The following is a 21,809-nucleotide window of genomic DNA, read 5'->3' on the forward strand; positions in this document are numbered from 1 at the left end:
ATGGCATGGGAGGCACAAATGGTCCTTGGGCAAGTGGAAGCGATCAAAGGCACCTGTACCTTAGTCAACAGTTTCTCCGGATTAAAGGGGGGCCTGGGTTCAAATAAGAAACCCAAATGAAGCGGTCTCGTCTTCTAATCCACTGTTCACGATCTTCAAGTTCAAGTCATTTCACCTCAGCGTCTGCTGTGCTTTACACGTCACAACATTCCGATCCGAAGATGGCCATTCCTGAAAGCATAGCAGTACCCCTCATCACGACGTCTCCAAGTTCTTGATGATGTGAAAGGCCATCGTATAGTCGGTCTTGTTGCCATAGTAGTTATCCAGAAACAATTTCAAGACGGGAATAGAGCAAGAGCATGAAGTCACATACAGGAGCGGAGCAGAGGAAGAGATGTTGTTTTAAACAAGTTCTTTTCTTTTTCAACTAGAAGAAAAAGGGGGTAAAATAAAAACAAAGTTCCTTATTTTTTTAATCCACCCCCTTTGCCGATATCACCATCGCCCTTCGCCGATTTCGAGGTCTTTCTTTTTTCTGTTCGTAGAAACGAGAACATTTCCGGCTAACCTAAAACTCCAAATTTTTGAAAAAAGATACGAATAAAGTTGGTGGTATTTACAAAGGCTTGCCGCCGAGGAAGTTGGACCACGGGCGGACTTCGGAGGGGATTCCCTCCTTGCGGGGGAGCTTCTCGCTCATGCACTGAGCAAAGAGCATGGCAGTCTGTTGATTGTTTGTTAGCAAATTCATTCACATCAAGTTGACTTTTTGTCATGGTGATCCGGGGAACTTACCTTGGGCTCCATGAACAGAGGGACGCCAAAGTCGACGGCGTTGCGACGCATGACGTAGTCGACGTCCATGACGGTCTTGCCACGGGCCTGGGCCAGGTTGAAGACACCGCGGATGTCGTACTTCTGGAAGACCTCGCGGAGGGCGCGCTTGTCCTCCTTGGGGAACTCAATAACCTCGACAGAGACCTTGCCCTTGGCGCTGGACTCGATGAACTGCTTGACCTCGTCGTCGGCGGCGAACAGCTTGTAGCCCATGGGGGCGAGGTAGTTGACGACGGTGGGGAGCCAATCCTTGTTGAGCTCACCGCCGAAGAGGAGACCTTCACCGGGCTCGGGCATGCGGAAGTTCATGGTCGACTGCAGGGAGGTCCAGTAGGCCTCGACGAGATCCTTGCCGAAGCAAGCAATCTCACCGGTAGAGGCCATTTCGACGCCGAGGAAGGGGTCGGCACCGGCGAGACGGGTCCAGGAGAACTGAGGTACCTTGGTGGCGAGGTAGTCGCGCTTGACGGCCATGAGGTCGACGGGCTTGGGGACGTCCTGGCCGACAAGAGCCTTGGTGGCGGCATCAATGAAGTTGGTGCCCAAGACCTTGCTGACGAAGGGGAATGAACGGGAGGCACGGAGGTTGCACTCAATGACCTTCAGCAGAGGCTCGCCGCCCTCGGGGTTATCGGCCTTGATGATCTGCATGTTGAAGGGACCGGTGATGCGCCACGCCTTGGCGACACGCTCAGCGATGTCCTTAACACGGTCCATGGTGGTCTGGTCAAGGTTCGCGGGGGGGAGGACAAGGGTAGCATCTCCAGAGTGGACACCAGCCTGCTCAACGTGCTCAGAGACGGCGTGGAGGATCAGCTTGCCCTCAGAGGCAACACCATCGACGTCGATCTCCTCAGCGCCCTCAATGAACTTGCTGATGACGACGGGGTGGTCGGGGGAGACATTGGCCGCAGCCTCAAGCTTCTCCTTCAGGTCCTCCTGACTGCGAATGACAGTCATGGCAGCACCAGACAGGACGTATGAGGGACGGACGAGGACAGGGTAGCCGACCTGGTCAGCGAAGGTCTCGGCCTCCTCGACGGAGGTAAGCTCCTTCCAAGCGGGCTGATCGATTCCGATGCTGTCGAGAATCTCAGAGAACTTCTGTCTGTCCTCGGCCTTGTCGATGTCCTTGGGGTCAGTGCCGAGAACCTTGGCTCCGCCAGTCTCCTGCAGACGGAGGGCGATGTTCTGGGGCAGCTGGCCACCGACAGAGACCACGACGCCCGAAGCGCTCTCAAGCTCGTAAATATCCATCACACGCTCGTAGCTCAGCTCCTCGAAGTAAAGCTTGTCAGCAGTATCGAAATCCGTGCTGTAGGTCTCAGGGTTGAAGCTGATTGCTTGTTAGCACTTGGCATTTCGTAGTTGAATCTTTGAGACTTACTTGATCATCACGGTCTTGTGGCCCATCTGGCGCAGAGCCTGGGTAGCGCTCACAGCGCACCAATCGAACTCGACGGAGCTACCGATACGGTAGACACCGCTACCAAGAACGATAGTACCCTTGTCCTCGAAGGTGACGTCGTGGGAGGAGGCGTTGTAGGTGGTGTACAGGTAGTTGGTGTCGGCGGGGAACTCAGCAGCGAGGGTATCGATCTTCTTGACCCACGGGCGAATGCCGAAGGCAAGACGAGCAGCGCGAGCCTGGTCCTCAGTGCTTCCAGTGGCAAGGGCAATCTGGCGATCAGAGAAACCGAGCTTCTTGGCCTTGGTGAGCTGGTCCTTCTTGAGGTTCTCCAAACCACCAGCCGCCTCGAGCTCGTGCTGGCAGTCGACAAGGTTCTGCAACTTGTACAAGAACCACTTGTCAATCTTGGTCAGGTCGTGAACCTTCTCTACTGAGTAGTTCTCGTGGAGCATGGCCTGACCAACAGCGAGCCAGCGGCGGTCAGTGGGGTTCTGCAGCTCGAAGTCCAAGTCCTCGAACTTGTCACCCTGGAAGCCGACAAACTTGGGGTCGACCTGACGGATGGCCTTCTGGAAAGACTCTTCGAAGGTTCTGCCGATAGCCATAACCTCACCGACAGACTTCATGGCACTGCCAATGTCGCGCTTGACGTGCTGGAACTTGGAAAGATCCCAGCGGGGAATCTTGGTGACGATGTAGTCAAGGGAAGGCTCAAAGTTGGCAGTAGTGGTCTTGGTGACCGCATTGGGGAGCTCAGGGAGGCTGTGGCCCAGGCCGATCTTGGCAGCAGTGTACGCAAGAGGGTATCCGGTGGCCTTGGAGGCCAAAGCAGAAGAGCGAGAAAGACGGGCGTTAACCTCAATGACACGGTAGTCAAGGCCGTCGGGCTGGAGCGCGTATTGAACGTTGCACTCTCCGACGACGCCAAGATGACGGACAATCTTGATGGCGGCAGATCGCAGCATGTGGTACTCCTCATCGCTCAGGGTCTGACTGGGAGCAACGACAATACTGTCTCCAGTGTGGATTCCCAAGGGGTCGAAGTTCTCCATGTTGCAAACAGTGATGCAGTTGTTGTTTGCGTCACGGACAACTTCGTACTCGACTTCCTTCCAGCCCTTCAGAGACTTCTCAACCAGGATCTGGGGGGAAAGAGTAAGGGAGCGGGCAGCCATGTTGCGAAGCTCCTCCTCGTTGTTTGCGAAGCCAGAGCCCAAGCCACCGAGTGCGTAGGCGGCACGAACAATAATGGGGTATCCGACCTTCTCGGCAGCGTCGAGAGCCTCCTCGATAGTGCCAACGGCGATGGACTTGGCGATAGGGATGTCGATCTCGCCGAGGGCCTTGGCGAAAAGGTCACGATCCTCACTGGTCTCGAGGGTCTTGACGCTGGTTCCGAGAACCTTGACTCCGTACTTCTCAAAGAGACCCAGGCGCTGCATCTGAACACCCAAGTTCAGGGCGGTCTGGCCACCGAAAGACAGGAAGATGCCATCGGGCTTCTCCTTCTCGATGACATACGTCACGTACTCCGGTGTGACGGGGAGGTAGTAGACCTCATCGGCGAGCGAGTGGTTGGTCTGGATGGTGGCAATGTTCGGGTTAATGAGGACAGACTTGACGCCGGCCTCCTTCAGAGCCTTCAGAGCTTGTGATCCTTTATGAAGAGTCGTGTTAGCCAGAATGCTCCTTGGTGTCTGTGACTCATTCTCTACACTTGTTGAGCGCGAGTTTGACAAGCAAACGAACCTGAGTAGTCAAACTCTCCGGCCTGGCCAATGGCGAGACCACCACTGCCAATGACGAGCACCTTCTTGACATCGACGCCCGCTGAGGGCTTGATCACACCGCTCTCAAGATAAGCCTTGGGATTCGGCGCAGATTGCGCGGCACTGGGACGAAGTGCGCTCGCGGTAAAGAGACGCTTTTGAAGCAGCTTAGCACTGCTGTTCTGGAGTTGGGCTCTGGCCAGGCCGTTGGAGGCGGCGAGGGTGAAGTTGCGGCCGGTCAGAGCCGTAGGGACTCGGCGACCATGTCGGAGGACAGCCGGAGCTCGACCTGCCAAAGAACTTGACATGGCCGACGGCATTGTGAAGGATTCAAGGGATCAATGCGACAAAGGCCTTGGGGAAGAGAGAGAATACTCGAGGTCAGAGCCAATTGAATGGTTTTTGGACCAAGAGAGAAGAGGTATTATGGCCGCCGGGGAGGGAAGGTTTGTGACTCTTCCGTGAGCTTTGTTAGAGTTGTGGGGAGAGAAGATGGTCGCAGCGGTCTTCGTCTTCAGCGACAAAAGGCGGTCCGAACTGTGATAAGATAAGGAAATTTTTCTCTCAGCGGTTGTTGAATTGGCCGATCGGGGGGGCCCAACAATGGCTCAGGACGCTAACTGGGGTGGTATCACATCCGTCTCTTCCCTCAAGGCCCCGTCTGCTGCCCCGTCTACTGCGCCAGGGACCACTTGGGCGCCGTTATCGCAACTTTCTGCGTCACCGCAGTGACTGTACACACCCTCGCACATCCATCTCTCTCTCGCTGAGGGACCACCCTGGTGTCTCCCGCCCTCACCTCTAATGAGCGAGGCTTGGGATTTGGCGAAAATTTCTGACAGTGCAGGTACTGAACAAGGTTTTACAGCGTTGTCAAAACTCTCAGCAACGCATTCTCGTCTGTAACCGTTAGATGCCCCGAGCCGTTCCCTGGCTTTTGGTTTGTCTTAAAACGAGAGAGTATTTGAAGCTGGTGGTTCGCCCACTGGTTCGTTCCAGCCGACTCGAGCTTTGTGCATACCTTGCCTTCCATTCTTTCCTGCGTGTCTGCGGAGGTAGGTAGCCCTGAGCTCAAGGTGCCCAGACATTGCTGGCAGCTTGGACAACATGCACTGTTGAGTCACGGAAACAAACTCTTTCGGGATGGAAATAATGCTACATGTACAGTACATATCGGGAGTGTACCTTAATGATTGACTCAATTGAGACGGCTGGAGACCCATGGGGACTTGCAAATATTCCCCGGGCGTGCTGCAGTTGCTCCAGTCAATCTGGCAAGGACTACTCGACATTGGAGTCCTGGGGGAGTGACTCACGGCGCTCGCTCGCTCGCTCGTTCGCTCCTGCCCGTCTGTCGTCTACTCTCACTGAGGCGCCACGGTGCTCAGTGAGTCTTACACCCTGTGCCAGAGTCGAATTGCACGCACCTTTTCGTCCTGAATGAGGGCCCGAGCTTCTTACCGTTTGGGATGCGATCTGACGTTTGGCCTAACCAACCCCGCTACATCTGGCATTTGCCCCGCCTTTAGCACTCAGTGCCGGGGAGTCGTCAATTTTTCATCTCAACCATTGGCCAATGCCTCAACTACAGTCCGAGCAAATGCCGCTGAACGACTCGGAGGCGGCCGAATCGGTCCTGGCGCCGATGACACCAATGACACCGATATGGAATGTCAAAATCTATCATGAGGATCACCTGCCGACCCTTGCCAGACGTTGACAGCTCATTTAAATCGTCCACCTGCGGAAGGGTAGCCGTGGGGCAGCTGAATCTCACGATCGTCGATGGGACAGACCTGAGTCCTGACACCCTGGTAACCTCATGGTTGACAGCTTGACAGTACGACCTTTCAAAACGTGATTGGTATTCCATTCGCCAACATATGCCAGCCCAAGCTCATCTCATGTAAGTCGTGTCCCTTTTTCTACTTTCCCATGCCGAATCCTCTAGTTTTTGTCAAGTCTTACTGCTGGGTTTCTCTCAATGAAGTTCAAATCCACCTTGTGTCCCAACAGCTCACGAATGTTGGAGATGCCGTACTTGATCATAGTCGGTCTCTCCAGGCTCAACCCCCAACCGTATACTCTCAAATCCTTGGGCAGACCCATTGCCTCGAGCATTTCCGGTCTGAACATACCGCTGTTACCGATTTCGACGAGCTTGTTCAAGCCCTTGTGGAAGCTGAAAATCTCCATACTCGGCTCCGTGTACGGGTTGTACGCCGGCTTGAACTTGATGTCTGTAATACCCATCTTGTTGAAGAAGATCTCCATGAACTCCATCAAGCCTCCCAGTGTAAGTCCGTAATCCGCAATGACACCCTCGACCTGGTGGAACTCAGCCAGATGCGTAGCGTCGACACTCTCGTTACGGAAGACTCTGTCGATGGAGAAGTAACGGGCCGGAGGAGGTCTGCCGTCCGGTCCCTTTCTGGAAGCCAACTGATGAAGTACTGCGGTGGAGATGGCTGTCGTGTGCGTGCGGAGAACAAGCCTCTGAGCCTCGTCCGCAGCCCAGGGGTAACGGTAGCCGATTGAGCCAAACTTGCCATCCTGGTGGACCTCCTTGACGTTGTCCCAGTACGTCTTGTAATCCTTCTTGTCATCTTCCGACTCGGGACCAGGCTTGTCTGCAACCTTGGGATCCGAGATGTAGAAAGTGTCCTGGAGATCTCTCGCGGGATGTTGTTGGGGCACGAAAAGGGCATCGAAGTTCCAGAATCCAGACTCAACGAATTTGTCGGTCGGCATCTCCTCAAAGCCCATCTCGAAGAAGATTTGACGGAACTCGTGGCGGACCTTGTTGAGGGGGTGAAGCGCGCCAGAGTTCTGGTCGGATCCAAGAGCCTTGAAGTTGTACGGCTTGAAGTTGGCAGTCTTCCATGAGCCAGACGCAATCATGTCAGCCGTCAAGTCCGTCTCCTCCTTCTTGATTTCCAATGCGAACTCAGGTCCCTTCTGGATCTTGTATGCGATGACCTTCTGGGTCTTGATGAGTTTGCGCTTCTTCAAGTCGGTGATGATCTTGGGCTCGTGGGTCTTTGTCTCCAGGATCTGCTTAAGCTGAGCCTGAGTAACATCTTGAATCGAGTCGGCCTGCGCACACGGTATTAGCATGTAGTGGTGACATTTGAGGCAGACAAACTTACAGTCGCAATGAGCTTGCCGTCGCCACCCTTCTTGATCCACTTCTCCTTGAAGGCCTTGCCTTGGCCGACCTTCGTCACATTCTTGTCTCCCACAGCAGCCTCAAGCTCTTGAACCGTCAACCCCTCCAAGGCTTTCCGGACCGCCTCAAAGACACGAGCTTCGTGGCTGCCGTGCTCAGCAATTTGCTTGCCCTCGGCCTCAAGGACGGCTTCCTCCCGGTCAATTGACTCGTATGTGACCATGGAACGACTAGCGAGGCGGTCCAGTGCGGCCTTGACGTCTGTGAAGTGGAACTCTGGGAAGTGCTCGGCAGACAGGATGGGATCCTTCTGGGACAAAGCCAAAAGGATCTGGGATGTAAGGTCCCCAGAAGGACCGTTGCTTGCCGTCGCCATGATTTCGTGCGTTGTTGTCTGGATAGGTGGCTTGCACGTCGAGATGTCGATGTTCGGCTCGTTGAGTCAGAGGGGCACTTGTAAATTAGGCGGGAACTCCTGGCAGAAATTTGGCCGCTGCGAATGTCGAATCGGAGGGGAGTGTGGACCCTTGCGCGGGATGGATGGAGGGGTACTCGTATCAAAGATTCTCCTGTTCCGATATCAGCAGGTGCCCGCGCCAGTGGATCTAGCTCCTGAGCTTACCGCGTCGAGTCCTGGACAGCTTGCCTGCGTGCCTGCCTTCCATTCCTCAAGCTGTGGCGTCACACTTGGTATCCCTGCAGCTGGCTTCGGTCGGCTTTTATCCACATCTGTTCGCATCACGGTCCCAACGGTCGGGAATACCTTCATTCGTGCTTTGATCTTGACAGCCAACTCCACTTTCTCTAGCCGTCATTTGCCAATCTGCTGGAGTATGTGAAGCGTCGCACTTGTCGCCACGCTGCAGGAATCCCCGCCGACACCAATGAGGCCAACGAGCTATGGTCGATGATGCCGCGCCAGAGACCCTGCCAGGCCGATCAATCCCTTTCGGGAACGACCAGGAGGATGGCAGAGGGGATCCAGAGCCTTTAAACCGCGCCGATGATGCAGAAGCTAGAGGTTCTAGAAGAAGGCGACGGCGGAAACATCGAAAGATCAATCCCGGCCTGGCAAAGAAGTTCGACTTCTTGACCCAATTACTGCGGAATCTCGACTCCATAGTATACGCAGAGCTATGCACATTATACTACATGGAGTATGCCACTCTCCCCTTCTTATGCTTCGTCATCTCATGTTCTGACTATTATTCAGGTGCTCCATCTTCCGCTTTGCAGTTCGCGTCTATGGCCAACACCACTGGCTTACACCCAAGCCTGACGACTACCCATTGACTATGGCGGCAGCCCGGTCACAAGTCATATCAGTGTTTGTCCCGAACTTGCTATGTATCTTGCTACATATATTTGCATCCCTACCTGTAGCTGGCGAAGCTGCGCGTGGCTATCTTCACGGCGGCGTCATCGTCGACTTCATCGGGCAGAAACCACCAACCTCGAGGCTTGCTTTTCTAGCTCTCGACTGTATAATACTGGCTGTGCAATGTCTCATGCTGGCTGTCCATGCCGAGCGAGAGAAGCTACGGCCTATTGTAAGGCCATTGCTTTTCCGCCTGCCCCCGGCACTAGAAGAGACGATCGGTCTTTCGACCCAAGATCACGACGCCGAAGAGCGGGGCATTTTGAGAGATGCACCTGGACTGGACATGGAAGGCGCAGACAGCGTGGAGCTCCAGTCTCTGAGGCCTAACGGCGAAGCTGAACATGGCCAGGAACCTTCACGAAGGAGGTCCTCAAGACGACGCTCGTCCTCGAATGCAGCCAGTGGGATGCATTTATTCGATGTCTTCAGTTCAGGAAACGGCGATTTGGGGGAGTTCCACATATCTCACACTATTAGACACGCTACCACTGATTACTGGGGAGCGGCAGGTCACTCGCTTCAAACCCTGGGTTATACCGCGACATTGACGAGACTGTCCGCAATGAGGAGGATACCACAGCTAGAACGCAACCAGAGGAATCAGAGGTAGTCTAGATGGTATCATGATCGCATTCTGGTATCTTAAGCAATTTTGCGACCAACATTACCAACACCGCTTCCCTTGACCGAAACAAGTATATCGTTCGACTCGTCGTCTTCAACATCCCTTAAACCCCAACTACTCGCGCCGAATGTCCGCAAGTCCCTGGCGAGCCCAACCATCTCTTCTGTTCCGATGACATCTCTTCCTATCCTCAATCTTCCTACATCTTCAGATCCCATAGCCATCAACGTCATGACGGTGCTGGCCGATGCTTTGCTGACACATCCACCTTGCGCAATGGTTTCCAGCAGTTGATAGGCACAATTTTTGCCAATATCTTCAGGCACTACGCCGCCCACAGGTGGCGCTACTACATCTGCCGAGTAGAGAACACCTACAGAGCTCGACTCAGCCACCAAACTGAGACCGAAGCCAATGCCCGTTCGTGTCTTTGACTTGTCGGCCGCCGTGATAAGAGGTGCTGTATCGTACTGCGCTGCGATATGAATGTCTGAAACGAGAGCATTCAGGACCTCTCTTGCTGAGTGAATCATTCTGCTGTTGTTGGACGCTGAGACTCCCGTACAGTATGCGACTCCTCGTATCCTCCTTATCTTGCCGGGATTGCGGTTCAGGTGCAACGTTTTCGGGAGTCGGACCTGGCTTGCGAACCGGAGCTCAACGACACCACCGCCACCTCTACCATTCTTTCCAGGGCAGGATCGCGACAGCACTCTCAGCTCAATTCGCGCAGGCGGGATACCGAAGAGCCCAAAGAGTGGGAGGATGGCTGTGCGGAAGGAGTCGACAGAGATATCGCCGGTCTCAGTCGCAGATGTGATGACACCCGGGCCAGTGAATCGAATGTTTACGTGCGCCTTCGAGAATGGCGCGAGGAGGCAGATTGGGAGGAGGAAGTAGGTGACGCCGCGGTTGTTGTTTGCGGGGAGGTTGTGCTCGATCACGTCGCCGTCGGATGCGCCAAAGCCAGCCATCGTTCCAGTGATCAGACCGGGGTGGTACGTGATGGTCGTACCGGTATACGAAATTTGCATAGAGCTACCATTGGTGACGGCTTCCAGTAGTCGGAGGAATGAAATCTCGTGGGGCGCAAGACCGGGGTGTGTCGGCGACGAGCTGCGAATCTTAGAGATGTGAACTGGCCGACCAGTCAGAGTTGATATGATTAGTCGCTGCGCAAAGGACCTGTGTCCTGTGAACCGCAGGTACTCGGGAGCGGACGCCATTTTTGCCGTGGGTCGTTTGGGTGCTGGTGATATCCGCGGCCAGAAAAAAAAGAGTAGACGAAGGTGGGATCTAGAAAATTATCTTTTTCTGCCGGGATATGACCGCTGAATCTGTTACAAGTGGTAGGCGGTAAAGGGAATCCAGATGTCTCTGATAAGATAAGCTCTTAATGATTCGCGACGCGCAGATGCAGGTGCACCTAGGTTCAGGGTCCATCAAAAAATCTGACCCGTTTCTCTACGTGCCATGAGCTTCCTCTCTGCTTGAAGCGCCCATTTTCTTCGCTTTCTCCTTTATGTTGACCAACTTCGCCTCTCCTTATGTCTCATAGAACTTTTTTTCGTGACATAGCATGTCGAAACACATTCATTTGCCAATCATGCCAGTCAACTTTGGGCTCTTCTGCCCCGCCGCCATGGGCGATTCGACATAGCTCCCGTATTGCTCAACTAGGAGTCAAGCCTCGACCAGGTGCTCAGAACGCACAGCGCAAATCTTCTCCGACGCCCTCCACCCAAACCGATGCCGATCCGAGCAGAGCAGCCGCCGACCTTCTCAAGGAACTGATGCAAAAAAGAACCGACGAGCCTATTATAAAGTTCTTCGAGAAGGGTGAATCCGGCCAGATTGAGCGGCTGGGGGACGAGGATGCCTTCAGAGAATCTATGGGTGGCGTAGACGATCTGAAGAAGGAGCTGAACCAGACTTTTGCGGCTGATATGCGGCGCACGCTCTCTCGTTTTCAGAATGAGGGCGGCTTGGGTGCTTTGGGAATCAACGATGTCGACTCGATTGCGAAAGATTTCGAAGACAAGCTCGGGAATGCCAGGAACCCCGAAGACACATTGGAGAGCTTGAACGCATACATCAAAGACTTAGAAAGCCAATTCGAGGCAAGAGGATTCGATGTCAGCCAATTCGATTACAAGAACCACGCGGCAACACTGGGCGTCATACAGGCGACTGCTCGCGTGGACCCCTCACAACGAAAGAAGCAACCCCCAATTCCGCAGATCCCCGAGAAAGTGTGGAGCTTCAACCAGCGAAAACGGATAGTACGATTGAACACGCTCCTCTCCCGAACGACTAAAGAGATGCGACGAGGTGAGGATGTTACGGCAAAGACTGCCCAGACGGTGTGGAAGACGTACGGCGCGGCGAGGCAATCTCTAGCCAAGGCTTGGGCGCATGTTCCTCAAGACGTTTGGAACCTTCTGTGGGACATTCTGTCGCTTGACGATGCGAAAAACCCAAGCCGTCTCACATATCTTTCGCTGCTAGCAAGAGACATGAGCGAGGCGAAGGTTGCTTTGAGCCCTTCGCAACAGCTTGTCACCGTCGAAGCCATGTTTGTGGACGGATGGGAGGCCAAGGCCATCGATAACTGGAAGCGATGTATGTCCACCCTCGGCGACAGTGGCGCAGATACCTTCAAGGAGTTTTGGGAGCTTGGAGTGCGCATGTTCTGCCAACAAGGTGATCTTGTGCAGGGAGAACGCGCGGTGAACAAGCTGCTCGAGCGCCAACTCGATCCACGCATTCTGTTGCCGTACATTAGGAGTTGTGCAACAAATCCGAACGCGGAGCCAAGGATAAAGGCCTGGGACGCATACCGTCGAATGAGGGACCTTCTTGGCTCTTCAATGGGGCTCGAGGACTACGACCAGGTGATCTCTTTCTTCCTAACGACTGGACAAACGGAATACGCTTTGCAAGCCTTCGTCGATATGATGAGCTCTAGTACGGTCGAGCTGAGTGGACGAGACCGATTGCCTTCTCAAATCGGCAACAAATTCTTCTTCGGAAAATGGCTGAAACGACTTATCGGTGCTGGAGACCTCGATGGAGCGCATAGCGTCTTCGAATTCATGCGCTTTAAGGGCATCGAAGCGGCCAGCATTCAGGTGAATGGGCTTATTGGTGCCTGGCAAAGGTCAGGTGGCGCCGATAATTTGGAGAAGGCGGACAAGTTGGCATGGCAAATGATCGATGCTCGCGTGGAGTTTGTCGAGAATCGACGTCGACTTTCAACCATGGAAGGGCCGGTTCGTACAGTCGAAGTGTCTGTGAAATCTCATACAGCTGCCATGCCCAAGGCCACGCTCGAAACGTTTTCCCTACTTGCGGAGAATTATCGCCTTCGAAGTCTTCATGCCGACTTAGCGAAGTTATGGGACGCTTTCAGAGGAGCAGAAATCAGCCCGGACGCCTTCATGATGAACCAGTTGCTGGAGTCACACTCACAGAACGGCAACATCTCTGAGGCACGCCAGCTGTACCAGACTCTCGTGTATGACCGTCAGGTCAAACCTGATCCCTACACGTTCATGGCATTGTGGAAGATGCTTGGTGCCAATCGTCTGCACAATATTGCAGGCGACGAGCTCGTCAACGAAACCAGAATTACACGCGAGACTTTTGCAGAAATGGTTCGCTTCGCGTCTGTGTTCAAACCAGACGGTCTCGACGGGCAAATCGCGAGGAAGATCCTCCACACATTCCGCCGACTAAAGGACAAAATCGGCATCGTCGTTGCCCTCCAGGCTTTTAAGGCTGTCTTCGACTTCACTCCGCCTGAGGTGTTGGCCCTCGAGATGATGATGGAGACTACAAGTCTTGCCTGGGAGACAACGCAGGCGCGACAGAAGCTTCGCCTCATTAAGCGCAAGATTGACTCGCACGTCGAAACCCGACAGAAGTCCATTGGAGGAACTCTGACTCTTGACGAGATGTCGCTCAAGCAGCGTGGCGAGGAGTACTCGTCTTACTTGCAGACGGCGTACATGCAAGAAGCTGATGAGCTGGCCAAGGGCCAGGTGTCGATGGTAGCCAAGGAGATGGGCGTGTACGATATGTTGGCACGCAAAGGCAGGGGCTAGACGCCACAAGTCCTCTCTGTAATATCAAGATGTAGATATTGTACACTATAATGACACTCAATACTATGATACCATGCAAGCAAAATTCCATTCCCACTTAGTCGTGATCCTCTTCCGTGACACCAGGACACCCCTCCAACTCATCGTCCGGATACGTGTACTTGCACCAGAAACAGTACCGATGCTCCCTCCTCAGATACTCCACCAGCCGCCGCAGCTTCTCAGCGTCTTCCAGCTCGTTGAACTCGTCAAGCTCGGGATCCTCCTCGTCCAGGTCCTCCGCGGTGACGTAGACAACCTGCTTCTTGCCCAGCGCCGTGCGGTCGTCGGCGTCCTCATCGTCGTCCTCGTACGTCGGCAGCCGCGACAGGCTCTGCTCCAGATCATACCTCATCCTGCGGTCCCGCTCCTTTTCCTCGCGGTGGCGGGCGAGACCCCTCCAGAGGACGTTGATCGACTTGAGCGGTCTCGACGCCGCGCCGGCCGCTCGCGTCTTTTTCGTCGTTGTCTTGTCCTTCTTGCCGTCTCCCTCGTCGTGATGACTGGTGCCGTCCTCCGCTGCCCCTTCGACAACCAGCGACTCGGCCACCTCCTCGCCCTCCTTCTCCTCCGCCATCCTCTCCGAAACCCGCTGCGCCGCAAACACCTGCGCCTGCACCCTCGCCGCCTCCCTCTCCATCCTCACCCGGTCCCGGTACTCCAACGGGTCGACCCTTACCCTCTTCCCCTCCCTCACCTCCTCCTCGATCCTCTCCGCCGCCTCCCTCAACTTGCGCTTCCTCTCGCTCTCCATCCCGATACCGCCCCGGTCCGCCTTGACCTCGACGGCAATCGGCTCCGTCCTGGCATCGTTGCCAGCACCAGAGCCGCCTGTCGCCCCGGCACCTGCACCCAGCGCACTGCCCGCCTTGAAGCCCATCTTGGCCATCATCGCGAACCCCTTGCTCTTCTTGGCGGCCGCGGTGTCGAGGAGGGACCGCGAGAGCGCCTTTTCGCGCGCCGCTTCCTCCTCGGCCGCGAGCTCCTCCTTGGACTTGGGCCGGCCGCGGATCTCGCCTTCGCGTTTGAGGCGCTGGCGGCGCTGCAATGAGGTTTCTGGTTGGGATTTTGCTTTGGTGGAGGCGGCTGCTTCGTCAAAGGTCATGTTCATGTAGTCGTCTTCATCGTCGGAGGCTGCCATGGCTTGCTGGATGGTGGCGGATTTGCCCTAGGGCCTGTCCACCTGAAAGTTTTGTATAGGTGTGGGGTTGGTTTTTGAACGCAAGGCTTTCGCGTTCTTGGGTATTGGGTTTGTTTAATGGTGTGAGTGAGGCCGTGTAAGCGTGGACTTGGTAGGTGGTTCTTCAGTGTTATGAGGCGCAGTGTTGGTATGTTGAATCCAGATCTTATGAGCTGGAGAATACACGGCTGACGAACAGCTGGAGAGATCTTGAGTCGTTATACAGGGGCAGCCTCTTAGACGAACATCTGTGATAATGGTGGCAGTTCGCCTTCATCGCAATGTTGAAGTTGAGGGATGTCGAAAGAGCTTGTTGATGCACGTTCTGGGGTACCTTGGAGTGGGACCGACGTCAGCTGGCAGGCCAGGCAGTCAATGGATGGTGGAAATTTAGCTAGTTACACTGTACAAATGCACTTCATATGGACGACTTCGAATCACCTCACACATCCGTATAACAGAACCATGAACGCTGGTGTCTCCGGGCTTTATAATGGCACTCCGTCTGCCGACTGGTTCGTTTGGGTGTGGAATTTTGATTAATGGCCCTTTGCCTAATCATGTATATGAAGCCACGACTGAGCTCTCCACCCCTCCACCTCTACTGGTATTGAATACAAAAAAAGGGAATAAACTATGCCGAAAAGCACCCGTCAACTTTTTCATACCGTAACACAAAAGACCGAAGCGCAAACCGTCTACCGGTTCCTGGCCCTCTTTCTGCCGTCCTTCTCCCTCTCGTACGCATTCGCCTCCCTGCCCTCCTCGTTCTGGATCTCCGCCACGAGCCTCTTGTACTTCTTCTCGTACGCCTCGTCCTTGGCCTTCTTCGCACGCAGGTTCTCGCGGGCCATGAACTGGGCATCCTTTCTCAGTTCTCTCATGGCGCCCTTGCGCTCCTTCTTGTGCTCCTTCTTCAACTTGGCCATCTCCGCACGCTCGCGATCCGGGTCGTAGTGCTTGTTTGGGTCGTACGAGTCCTCGAACTTGGGGATGAATGTCTTGATGGCAAGCGGGCGGTGGTGGTGCAGTTCAAGCGGCCGTTTTGAGAGCTGGGCAATCTTGAGCATGCGCTCCATCTTGAGCTTGGACTTGGCGAGGTGTCCACCAAGAGCCTCAGGGAACTTCGAGCGGCTTGACTTGCTGCTCAGGTGAGCCACAATGTCAAGTGCTGGCTGGAACGTCTCATTGAAAGCAGGCTTTCCAGTCCAGGTGTCTGCAGCAGCACCCAAAAGCTGAAGAGTTGTGCTCAACAGGGCAATTTTCTTGGATTCAGCTTCCGCACCGCTCACCTCTAACTTGGCACAGTCAGCCGGCGAGAGCTGTCGGAGCTCCGTCTTCCGTGCGTTTGCGACGCGAATATCCGCTGCAGGCTCATGAAGAGGGAAGTTGCCAGAAAGCTTCGAGACTGCTGAGGGAGCCAAAGCACACAGGGTGTTGAGAGAGAAACTCATGACCTCTGGAACGTAGCGCTTCGAGAACTGCTGATACTGGACTGCCAAGGTCGAAAGGTAAATACCAGTGGCATAGTCGCTGAGTGTTTGAGGGATCTTACCACCGAGATAGCGCCCGATGGTAAGCATAGCAGGAGTTGCGACCTGGTGGAAGTGATCTGATGTAGGGAATGTCGATCCGATAGCAGTCAGTAGTGTCAGGTCGCCAACATGCACTGCGAGAGGGCGTTGTTGGCTGATCTCCTCAAGATGGGAACGGAACTGGTTGGCAATGTCGACGGGGAACATCTTAGCGAGGGAGTGGATGTGTCGTACCAAACTCTCCAGCACTTGGAAAGATGGGCTGCTGTTGGTCTGTGGGCCGTGACCGATCATGTCCACAAGCGCCTGAGCAAACTTGCCGAGCTTCTCCTTGTTCGCGCTGTTCAGCTTCGGATGGTACAAAGCTCGGATACGCTGCACGATGGTAGGCAGCTTATCGCTAGGGTACTTCTGTGCCAGCGCCGAGAGTTCATCGTAGCTCTGCGGACATGGGAAAGTGTAAGGCAGCTCAGAGCTGTCGAGTTCCGCGCCTCCTTGTGCACCAGGGTTTGCAAACACAGAGCTCTTCGCTTCCTCCTCGTTGAGCAGACCTTTGGTGAATTCCTCGTCTTCGGAATCGTCGCCTTGATATTCCTCCTCTTCCTCCGATTCTTCCTCTTCGCTCTCGATAGGCTCCAGGTCCGAACCGCTGGCAATCAAATCGTCCTCAATGAGGAAGTCGTCTTCATCGTCAAAGCCGAGCTCTGTCGCCGTCGGGCGGGTCTTGGTCTTGATGCCCTTTCCGAGACCGAAATCCTCTTCCTCCTCCTCAGGAAGCCACTGGAAAGCAGGATCTTCGGCAGGTTGATCCTCCATCTCTTCATCCTCCTCGCTTTCTTCGTCGGAAGAGACAGCTTCGCCGTTCATTCTCTTTAAGCGCTTCTCTTCGAGCTCCTTCAGCCTCTTGGATTCCTCCTCCACCAATTCCTCGTCGGTCTTTGTGCGCTCTGTTGGGGCTGCACGGCGGTCCTGAACGAGCTTCTTCAGGCGCAAATCGAATTCCTTGTCGAAAGTTGCCTTGTCAACTCCAGCAATCAACTTGCCACCCTCATCCTTATTCTGCGCATCCGATTTTCCATGAGCCATGAGGAGAGCGTGGAGGTTTGGCAGCTCCTTGTCCAATTGCATTCGCAGGTCCTCATCCTCGTCCTTGGCAATCTGTCGCTCGTACTTATGCATCTTCGATTTCGCAATGACTTCTTCCATGACCTCCTTCTTGGACTTTTTCCTGTCCGGCTCGTCAACCGCTCCCTCTTCGTCTTCACCGAAACCAGCTTCGCGCAGGCGCTTGAGCTTTTTCTTCGCGGAAAGAGAGGAGTCGCTGTCGTCGTCTGAGCCAAGGTCGTCCTCGTCGAAATCGTCGGCCATATCCGGATGGTGCTCAAAGTTGAGAGCCTGACCCATGTGTGTCAATTCGCCCAGTGGTTCGGCTTCCTCGAGATCGAATAGCGATGTCTTCTTGTGTGACCTCTGCTTTTCGCGGGCGAAACGTTCGAGCATTTTGTCTTCCTCGGCCAAGGAGGGGTCGTTTTCACCGAATCGACGATCAAGAATACCGCCGACTTTGTTGCGCTTCTGCATCTCGACGAGAAGTGTCTCTCGGCGCTATCAGATTTATTAGCATCGGAAAGTGCTGCGTAGGAGCGGTAGTGTAGTCTTACCCTCTGCTCGCCCAGAGACTTGGCCTCGGTAGGACGGCCATTGACTCCTCTCGCTGCGGCTCCAGTCTGAGGCCTGTTGGTTGTAACATCGAATTTGGGTCCTCGTGGGTTGTGCTTCAGGTCAAAGGGGTTGAATTGTTCCCTGATTTGTCCCAGCGCAGCACCTCTTTGAAGACGCTTGTCAGTCTTGGCCTTTTCGTCCTGCGCGAATTGGCGTTTCTGCTTCTTAGACTTCTGAGGACCAGTGATTCCCTGCTCCCTCAGGGAGGCTTTGAGCCGCTTGAGTTGCGAGCCGGCCATTTTGTCGGGCGTAAATGATACTCGGCGTTGTTGTCGCTGAGGTACGAGCAAACTCCATCAAAAAGCAAATCGGTCCTTGCACTTGCCCAAATTTTTTGAGCGGGACGGTTGGGTTATCTTATCGGGATGGTGGGGATTGACTGGGCGGTGGCGCAAGGCAGAACCCATGGATGCTTTGGCTTGAGCTCCGAGCATCCATCGTTACAAGCTACATACTCCGTACAGCTGTGTGCCTCGAGAGTTTCCCACACGCGAAAGCTCAATGCTTATGTATCGATAGGCGACCATGCTTCATAGGGCCGTTTTTCAGCATCAAAAAAGATGACTCTCATGTCATTTATCCGCGATGAGCGCATCATCCTTGTTGGCATTGGGGCCGCTACGTTTGGCCTGGTCACTATGATGACCCAGATGCTGACGTACATTCGCGACGACAACGAAGTAAAAGTCACTCCGCCAAAGACGCAGTACATTACACAAGAAACCGAAGACGCGCTTGGCCTTGATACTCTCGACAAGCTGCTATGCCACCCCAACTTCTCCATTCGAGATGTTGCCATCAAAATACTTTGCGACCGTGCTGTAAACGACAGCGGTACGGTGCGACAGCTCCTCTACGGCATCACGCGACCGGACTACGATACTCGTATGAAGAACCTTCGTGCCCTGGCAACGCTTACTGGGCAGACTAATGGTAGGCAAGGGAACCTTTCTTACAAGACGGACGAGCTGACTGACTTTTAGACTTCGCAGAGGGCCTGTCGAAGTTGCACACATGGAGAGCGTACTCTGCCCTCGTCAGATCCCTTGAACTAAGTCTCGACGATACGGAGCAAACGAAACTCGACGACAAATACTGGGACGAATACTACCTTCGCGATATGGCTGAGAGGTTCTGCCTCATGTTCGTACTCGAGCTCATCACCAAGTACGGTGCCGACATGTTGGTCAAGGCCAAGTTCGTGGAAAAGTGGTTGGCCAAACAACATTGGGGAGACACCGAAGCCGAAAGGCAAGAAAACTTCATATACTACATGGAGCACAAGAATAACCGCATCGTCGACATTGTCACGAGGATCGCACACACTACCCAAGGCGCAAAGGCGATCCTCGCCTGCAACCTCGCCGCCAAGACGAGTTTCGACCTCAACCCGGACACCAACTTGGCCGGGTTCACCATTGCCTTGCAGTCCACATTGTGCAATGCAGACGTTGATGACGACGCGGAAGCGCTGCAAGCAGTCGAGCAAGTCCCTCGGACACGAGAGCACTCGGCCGAAGAACAGCGTCTTAGGCGGCAGCACCGTGAGGCAATGGTGTTCAACGACGGTACCAGACCGATAGGAAGGGAGGACATAATCGAGAGAAGCCACGATTCGCCAAGCTAAACAACAAGCATGGTTCCAGCAGAAATGCAAAGAAAAGTCACAGCAGTACGGGCGGGATCGCGAAAGTGCCCGACAGGGACACACAATGTACGCTCAAGTATGGATTCGGAGACAGCATCAACATCGCAACGAGTAACAGGCGACGTGCCGTCAGGTTCCCTGTGGAGGAACTCCTACTCAGCACAGACCAGCGAGAGGATGGATAGCCAGGGACACTCTTAAGCCATCGATATTGAGTAGGGGTAGGGTAGCCTCATGTCGTATGACATGAGTTGGACTAAAGGCACGCGTCAAGACGCGGCATATGTACTCCGTACGGAGCCTGGAGTACAGCATTCGCGTCTAATTGACTCGGGAGGTGGGAGACTCGACCAGAGAAACAAAGGGGCGGGGCTTCTTTCGCGAGCAACAAGCCTGCATGGGTGCAGCCAGCTTAGCAGCATAACACCAGCGATAGAGTTATGACGAGATACAAAGAAGAGGATCGAATTGCTTCTCAGGTTAGTACGTGAAATGCCGTTTTAACCCCACCGTCTGCCGTGCACGATGGCCCAAGGGGTCAAGGTGATAGATTCGCGAACCCAGGTAATTTTCATCCGATGATGGATGCCCTTGGGCGCTGGGGAACTGCCAGGCTCCGGCGTCGAGCTTTAAGAAATTAGCGCGTAAACGCACTGAACCGGTGGCACCCTGTGACACTGGTCAAGCCCAGCTATCCGCACCCGATTCGGAGGCTTGTTCCCAGAAGCTTTGACACTAGACCCCGGGACCCGTCTTTCATCTTCGGCTTGTACTGTAAGTTGTCGGGTACCCATTTCTCGACCGACCAGGCGGTCCTAGTACGGCTCATCCGGTTCATCGGGTCTTGAAAGCATGTGGATTGATTATCCGTGGAGTGCTCTCAGATGGATAATATCGAATGGGAATATGCATTGGGTTACGAACAAGATGAACATGACTTGCGCCGTTCTGACTCGGATCAGTATTGTTTACTTGAGCTTGATGCAGGGGTTTGATACGAGCAGCACGGCGACGAGCCGGAATGCGGGCTCTCTCAACCTCTTGTGCTCCGTACGGAGTACTCTGTGCCTATTCTGTAGTCAGCAGCGCCGTTTGGCGGATCTGATGCGACGCTGTCCTTTCCTAACTGGTGCTCATTCGCATCATGCAGCCGCGTGACGGGCTGCAGGGAGGATCCATCTGCTTTCAACGGATAACCTGGAGGAGCCTCTTTCTCTTTTGAGAGCCGAGGACAGTCCGGAGTAGCAATGCCGCAATGCTCGGTACTACGACACGACTCATTCCCTGGCTTTCTTGGAGTCGGTTCGACCGTTGAGGATGAATACACAGTAGGTTTTCATGGGCGGGCTGCCGGGATGAGGGGGTACTGACGAGGTAACATTTGTTGTGGTAATTATGTGACCCTCCAAATCCGTCAGAATTCGACCGGTGTCTGTCTAAATTTGGGAGGCGCAGACGGAACGAACTGGTGCATCGAGCCAAACTTAAGATTGCCTGGCGATATTGGACTGTGAGTGGTTGCTCGCAATAACTGCTCTGATGCTACGCCAGTCACAGTGTAAGTTGCATTGATACATTGGATAGTAATTGCTTTCCAGAGATGATAGGGCCCATGTGCAACTGCAGAAATTTTGATGAAGCACACCATCAAGATGAGAGGAGGCAGATTTTCCCACCCATGGTGTGAGTAGCTCTGCTGGTGAACCACCCGCTGCATGACAACGAGCAACGGCGGCGTGAGGAAGAGACAGGTTCTGTACGGATACTCCTCAGACGTCGAACACGTTGAGGTGCATGTAGGCGGTCAAACTGCCCCTGCTGGACTGGGCTGGGCGTCTACATACACCTCCGCTGTCTGCATGCAGCGTTAAGCAGCCACCGGTCTGGACGATGCAAAGCTACGACAGCGTCATGGCAACCGCGAGGGGAATGGGGAGCAGCTGGGGCCACTGACGAGCCTCCTTTTGTGCCTTCTCGACGTTCCAGGGTCTTTTTTTTGTGAGATCTGCGGCCGCGCTACGATGTGTGATGGGGAAGATGAAGGAGCGATGCAGGCTGATGGCCCAATTGCAGGCGGGCATCTACTCGATCCCCTACCTTTAGGTACCTCGTCACCTCATGAAGCTTCAAGACCTGGTAAGGTAAGGTAGACGAAGCTGCCTGTCCAGTCCAGCGAAGGACTGAATCGGGATCCACGTAAACAAGTAGCTGAGCTGTTGCTCCGCGATACAAAGAGACAGCTGTGGAATGTGCCCGACCTGACGAGACCAAAACCAAGAAGACCAACGCAGACGCAGACACAGTTGAGTCTTGCTCGTTTTGTCTCGTCCCAACCCAGATATAGCTCTCTCCTTCCCAATCATTCGTCTTCCGTCTGTCTCGCC

General features: G+C 54.3%; 8 protein-coding genes across 8 annotated transcripts; 3 read left to right on the forward strand and 5 right to left on the reverse strand.

Moving 5' to 3' along the window:
* Positions 1-619: 619 nt before the first annotated feature.
* On the reverse strand, positions 620-4,340 carry CABS01_04450 (carbamoyl-phosphate synthase; the record flags this gene model as incomplete). Its single annotated transcript, XM_060537821.1, has 4 exons — positions 620-727; positions 799-2,176; positions 2,228-3,908; positions 4,001-4,340. The coding sequence occupies 4 exons, from the start codon at positions 4,338-4,340 to the stop codon at positions 620-622; spliced, it is 3,507 nt and encodes a 1,168-aa protein (XP_060390666.1).
* A 1,627-nt stretch (positions 4,341-5,967) lies between these two features.
* Positions 5,968-7,565, reverse strand: CABS01_04451 (tRNA synthetase class II core domain-containing protein; the record flags this gene model as incomplete). Its single annotated transcript, XM_060537822.1, has 2 exons — positions 5,968-7,116; positions 7,170-7,565. The coding sequence occupies 2 exons, from the start codon at positions 7,563-7,565 to the stop codon at positions 5,968-5,970; spliced, it is 1,545 nt and encodes a 514-aa protein (XP_060390667.1).
* Positions 7,566-8,089: 524 nt separating this feature from the next.
* CABS01_04452 (uncharacterized protein) lies at positions 8,090-9,180 on the forward strand (the record flags this gene model as incomplete). The annotated part of the gene is made up of 2 exons (XM_060537823.1): positions 8,090-8,346; positions 8,403-9,180. The coding sequence occupies 2 exons, from the start codon at positions 8,090-8,092 to the stop codon at positions 9,178-9,180; spliced, it is 1,035 nt and encodes a 344-aa protein (XP_060390668.1).
* Positions 9,181-9,212: 32 nt separating this feature from the next.
* Positions 9,213-10,421, reverse strand: CABS01_04453 (18S rRNA biogenesis protein RCL1; the record flags this gene model as incomplete). Its single annotated transcript, XM_060537824.1, has 1 exon — positions 9,213-10,421. The coding sequence occupies one exon, from the start codon at positions 10,419-10,421 to the stop codon at positions 9,213-9,215; it is 1,209 nt and encodes a 402-aa protein (XP_060390669.1).
* A 170-nt stretch (positions 10,422-10,591) lies between these two features.
* CABS01_04454 (pentatricopeptide repeat domain-containing protein) lies at positions 10,592-13,301 on the forward strand (the record flags this gene model as incomplete). The annotated part of the gene is made up of 2 exons (XM_060537825.1): positions 10,592-10,615; positions 10,809-13,301. The coding sequence occupies 2 exons, from the start codon at positions 10,592-10,594 to the stop codon at positions 13,299-13,301; spliced, it is 2,517 nt and encodes an 838-aa protein (XP_060390670.1).
* Positions 13,302-13,398: 97 nt separating this feature from the next.
* CABS01_04455 (G-patch domain-containing protein) lies at positions 13,399-14,481 on the reverse strand (the record flags this gene model as incomplete). The annotated part of the gene is made up of 1 exon (XM_060537826.1): positions 13,399-14,481. The coding sequence occupies one exon, from the start codon at positions 14,479-14,481 to the stop codon at positions 13,399-13,401; it is 1,083 nt and encodes a 360-aa protein (XP_060390671.1).
* A 737-nt stretch (positions 14,482-15,218) lies between these two features.
* CABS01_04456 (Nop14-like family protein) lies at positions 15,219-18,016 on the reverse strand (the record flags this gene model as incomplete). The annotated part of the gene is made up of 2 exons (XM_060537827.1): positions 15,219-17,660; positions 17,717-18,016. The coding sequence occupies 2 exons, from the start codon at positions 18,014-18,016 to the stop codon at positions 15,219-15,221; spliced, it is 2,742 nt and encodes a 913-aa protein (XP_060390672.1).
* Positions 18,017-18,337: 321 nt separating this feature from the next.
* On the forward strand, positions 18,338-19,404 carry CABS01_04457 (uncharacterized protein; the record flags this gene model as incomplete). The annotated part of the gene is made up of 2 exons (XM_060537828.1): positions 18,338-18,710; positions 18,761-19,404. 2 exons carry the CDS (start codon positions 18,338-18,340, stop codon positions 19,402-19,404), a joined length of 1,017 nt encoding a protein of 338 aa, XP_060390673.1.
* Positions 19,405-21,809: the final 2,405 nt, after the last annotated feature.

This window comes from Colletotrichum abscissum (assembly GCF_030869225.1).
Source record: "Colletotrichum abscissum strain IMI 504890 chromosome Unknown Scaffold_8.1, whole genome shotgun sequence".
Lineage (NCBI taxonomy): Eukaryota > Fungi > Ascomycota > Sordariomycetes > Glomerellales > Glomerellaceae > Colletotrichum > Colletotrichum abscissum.